Source organism: Gossypium hirsutum, chromosome A02, assembly GCF_007990345.1.
Source record: "Gossypium hirsutum isolate 1008001.06 chromosome A02, Gossypium_hirsutum_v2.1, whole genome shotgun sequence".
In the NCBI taxonomy this organism is placed as follows: Eukaryota; Viridiplantae; Streptophyta; class Magnoliopsida; order Malvales; family Malvaceae; genus Gossypium; species Gossypium hirsutum.
The window spans coordinates 83,916,060-83,921,399 of NC_053425.1; the positions used below are offsets into that span (position 1 = coordinate 83,916,060).

A 5,340-nucleotide genomic window follows, 5' to 3' on the forward strand; every position below is an offset into this window, starting at 1 on the left:
TGTGTGATGAAATGGTTATATGGTGGAGAGTATATAAACCTACTAATGAATGATTTTGAAATAGTATATTTGATCAAATCTGTCTATGAACATAAGTGTGAAATTGGTAAGTTTAAATACTTGAACATATGAGCTAATATGACATGCATAAGATTGGTTTTGGTTTAGTTTTAATGTCTTGAATTGGTTGGTAAATGTATTCAAGTATTGTTGTAGGTTGATGGTATACTTGGGTAAGAAAAGTGGGCTTGAAAATGACCTATTTTAGTCCACACGGGTAGACACACGGGTGTTTGTTTCAACCATGTGTGACACACAGCCATGTGCACGAGCGTGTGGTTTGGCCAGGTGTCCCCTGCATCTTAAAAATTGAGAAACAGAATACTCATAATTGGTTACACAGGAAGAGACACAAGCGTGTGTCTCAGTCGTGTGAAACACACGACCCAACGCACGGGCGTGTGTCTTGGCCGTGTAAATCCTACGCCTACTTTTCAAAAACTAAATTGTCCATATGGCCTAGCACTTGGGCGTATGGATGGCCGTGTGACCCAAGCCATAGTGTTACACAGGTATGAACATGGGCTAGGACACGGTCGTGTGCCTTACATAGAATGCCTACATGGCCTGGGACACAGGCGTATCATTTGGCTGTGTGAGCCACAAGGCTTATCCACATGGGTGTGTGACCTCTGTATTTAAGAAAAATTTTGGAATTTCGTGAAAAATTCTCTAATTTTCCAATATAGTCCTGATTGGTTTCTAATGCGTAAATTAGGCATCGAGGGTCCATTTAAAGGATGATATGATTGAATATAGTTATTTTTGGATATGAACAGTAAATGACATGAATTAATAGTATTTGATATGTAAACTCCGGTAATGCTCTGTAACCCTTTTCCGGTGACGAATATGGGTTAGGGGTGTTACATTACTCATGTCTAGCTTTAGTGCCATAAACCCTTTATTTCCTACTCTCTTTTGTTGAAACATATGCAAGATCTCATAAGCAAGAAGAACATTATCTGAAATAAGTCTGCCTAGAAAAAAAATGCTTTGAGCGCTATCAATGCAGTCCTCCAGTACGTGTTTGAACCGATTTATATAAAACATTACAGAGACTGATTGGTCTAAAATTACCAAGGTTCATCGGATGAGATAATTTTGGAATTAACACAATATTCATGCCATTAATAGAATCCATAGCCATACTTTTGTTCAAGACGCCCAGACAGATGTCGATAATATCTGCTTCAAAAATATGCCAACACTGTTGAAAAAATAGAGCCGAAAATCCATCGTCCCCAGAAGCCTTTGTAAGTCCTATATCCTTCAGTGCAATCACGACTTCCTCCTTTGTGAATTTTGCAATTAGCTTCGAATTTTCCTCCTTGGAGACGTATCTATCAATTCCTGAAAGAATGTGATCAAAATTTCCACACCCCTTTGATTCGATAAGCTTATGAAAGTCACTTTGAGCAATATTCTCCATATCCCCCTCATCACTTGTGTCTTTCTCATCTTCGTATGTTAAACTTCGAATAGTATTCCTTTTTTTTTCCTTTGTGAGGCATAACTATGAAAAAAAAGCCATGTTTTTTCTCCCAGTTTTAACTAATTAGCTCGAGCCCTTTACTCCCAATACATCTCCTACTTATCAATTTCAAGGTTTAAATGGATTTTTACATAAATTAATTATGCTAAATTCTCATTAGTTCTTTCTCTTCCCATTAGAATTTTCAAATCTGTTGTCAATTCTTTCTTACGACTCTCTCTTCTGTGTTTCACTGTGTGTACCCATCTTACCAAACCCTGTTGCAACTCATTCAATTTTTTCATAATGTCGCCGTTAGTGGACCTCCATAATCTTCTAACCTATTCTTTAAAGGAATCCTCTTTAACCTACCATGACTCAAAACGGGCTTTCCTTCTAGAAAAGTTGTTCATTTTTGTGTCTGTTTGAATAAAAATGGGACAATGATATGAAAAAGAATGTGATAAATGTCAAATTTCTGCAAATGAAAACAAATGAAACCACTCCATGTTCGTAACTCTTTTATCCAATCTTTCATGAATATTCGTCTTTGTCGGATTACCTCTTTCCCAAGTGAACCACGATTCCCTATACCCAACATCAAGCAAATGACAGTCCACTAAAGCATCCTTAAAAGTTGTCATTCTCCTTTCATCTCTTGGTACACCTCCCATTTTCTCAAAAGAATATAGAATTTCATTAAAATCACCACATACCATTTACGGTAAACTCTGTTCGTGACTCAAATTCCTCAATAAGTTCCATGAAACCTCTCTATAATAGCTTTTGAGAGTCAAAATAGCTTTTGAGGCTAATTGCAATATCTTCCTTCCATGCTAGGCACAATCCACCCCTTGAACCAACTGATGCAACATCAATCCCATTCAAATAGCTACATCTCCTTCTTACACCTTCCATTCGTATTCTATCAATTTTAGTCTTCATAAAGAAGACCATTTGGGGATTGTACATCTTCAGCAAATGCCGAAGTCTTCTAACTGTTTGTAGACTCCCCAATCCACGGATATTCCAACTTATGATTTTTATTGTGACCGGTCAGCTTGCCCCTTGGTAGCCGTCGATACCAAAAGTTTTTTTTCCAGTCCTCTCCTATTTCTAAGAACTAGAGAGCCTGTATCCTTCCCCATCAAAGATCTATCATCCTCTCTTCTAGGCCTCTTTTTACCATCTCCCCCTTCAATCTCACCATCTTTGCTATCATGCTCCATTTTTGTCTGTTTGTGTATTTTAGAAGATCCTACCACCACATTCGAAACCTAATTCAAATTCCTCTCCAAATTAACCCCCAGAATAGGTTCAACAAAATTCTTGGAACATCATTTATTCGTAACTTCCCATTTGCCTCTCCCTAATTCATGCCCTTCGATTGAACTCCCTCATTGGATTTCTCTACCATCGTCTCGTAGCCATACACTATTCATTGCGAGAGCTCTTCTAGATTGAGCTAGTATTGACAAATTCCATCCTATCTCAGCGACTTCAAATCCTAGCTCCATCTTAGAATGGAAAAAAGAATCACTATGCCCTAGCCGTCCACAAAAGAAACAAAATAAAGTCAATCGTTCATATTTAAAGCTGACATAAGAGCAAATTCCTGACGAAAATAAAATTTTCTTCTTTCTCTTAAGAGGTTTTCTCACATCCAACTTAACCCTTATTCTCAAATAATGTCGTACACCCTTCCCCAGATTTGAACCATTGTACTCTATAAATTTTCCAATAAAATCCCCAATCTGCCTTTCCAACGCTTCAGAAAAAAACCCTAGGGGAACTTCATGAATTTGTACCCAAAAATTCGCATAGATTAATGGCACCTTCAACGGGTCATCTCTATCCATCAACTGATGCAGTATTAGCAGATGATTATTAAAAGTCCATGGGGATCCCTTAAGTACCCTCTCCAGATCCGTTCTGTGGAAAAATCTCAATAAAAATCTTTTCTCCTCTGGATTTGATATCTGAACCCCTTTTATTGGATGCCACAGATTTGCCATTTTACTCCTCATTGTAGGAAAGTAAATAATATTTGCTGTTAAAAAACACCCAGTTAAATAAAAATACTCTTCTACTATATCCGAATTAGATTCCTTCTGGATGTGTATAATTTCCTCTTCCTCGTCATCTAAAGACAACGCAGCCAAATCTTTTTCCATTTAATCAAATCAATCATAAATTGGCAATTGTTGATGATAAAAGTAGAACCTTTGATAACAATAACGCCGTTAGAATACTTCAACAAAACCATAAACACCAAAAAATTAACCTAAGAGAACAAGAACTTGCCAGTAGCGGCAGATAGTAATGTGTTAAGAAAGCAGAACTAAGTTCAATAACTTTTCATTGTGTAATAGGTTAAAAATTTAAAAATTTAAAAAAAAAACTCAAAAAAATCTTAAAAAATTGAAAATTATTTAAAATTTTAAAAAATCATAATTTATTTTTAAAAATATAAAAAATTAAAATTGGAAATACACAAAACTTTTAAAAAATTTAAAATTTTTCATAAATTAAAGAAAAGTTTATTTGGAGTTTTAGGCTTCCTAAAAATTCTTAAAACTTTATGATATTTTTGAAAATTTAGGGTTTTTTTTATCTTTTTAATGATATTTTTATTTTTAAGAAATTATCATACCTTTTAAATAAAAATGCCATAAAATTCTTTTAATAGGTAGTTAGAGACCACTTAACAAGAGGAATTTTTTTTTTAGCATTTTGAAAAATATTTGGCTTAAATTATAAGAGTGTAAATGCCAAGATGAACTGAAATGTCTAATTGATTTATTGTTTATAGATTTTTTTTATATTCTAATTTCATTCATAGGCATAATTTTTAATTAATTATTTTTTTCTCGAGCCGTATAAGGAGAAAACTTCTAATTCGTGTTTAAGGGGTATTGTTTAACTACATCTATCCAACTAAGCCAATTTTTGAAGAATTTTGGGGTAATTTTTACTAAAAAATTCAAAATTCCTTTAAAATGCAAAAAAAATATATTAAAATTTTCAGAAAAAATATAATAAATTATTTAAAATTTGATAAAATTTTAAGATTTTCTAAACAAATGATTTTTTTAAATGTTATGAAAAAGTTTACTTTTCTAAACATTTTTTAAGTTTCATGTACTTATAATTTTCTATTATTTTTTTAATTTGTTTAATAATTTTCTAAGTTTTATGGTTTTTGGGGTTTTTTTTCATTTTTTAATTTTCTAATATTTTAAAAAATTAAGATTTTTTATTTTAATTGAAAGGTGGCAGCGTGCCATTGGTTGGTTTAATTTTTTTAACGAAAAATATATATATATATGAGTAATAGAGTATATAAAATAAAAATATAAGGCCCAATGATAAAAATAGTACATGTAAATTATGTATTTTATAATATATATATATATATATATATAAAAACTAAATTTATTATCTATTTTATTATTTAAATCCCTAATTAAATTAGTATTATGAGTTAACGAAACATAACTTAAGGTTTATTTGTTTCATTGAAAACTAATGATTTTTAAAAAATGATATAACTTTCTAAAAAATGTGATATTTTCTGACATTTGAATGATTTTGAGTAAAACATTTTCCATTATTTAACAAAAAATATTTCAATGAAAAAAAACAAAGAATAAATGTTTTCATAAATGAATTTTTTCTTCATTAATTAATTAAAAAATTATATTTAAGTATTAATTACAAATCAATAAACAATATTAATTTCAAATTTTTTTAATAAAAAATGTTTTCATGAGATCTTACCAACAAAAGTTTTCAAAACAAGAGAG

General features: G+C 31.8%; 1 protein-coding gene across 1 annotated transcript; it reads right to left on the reverse strand.

Moving 5' to 3' along the window:
• Positions 1–2,931: 2,931 nt before the first annotated feature.
• Positions 2,932–3,708, reverse strand: LOC107952428 (uncharacterized). Its single transcript, XM_016887681.1, has one exon. It carries the CDS (start codon positions 3,706–3,708, stop codon positions 2,932–2,934), a length of 777 nt encoding a protein of 258 aa, XP_016743170.1.
• Between the last annotated feature and the right edge of the window lie 1,632 nt (positions 3,709–5,340).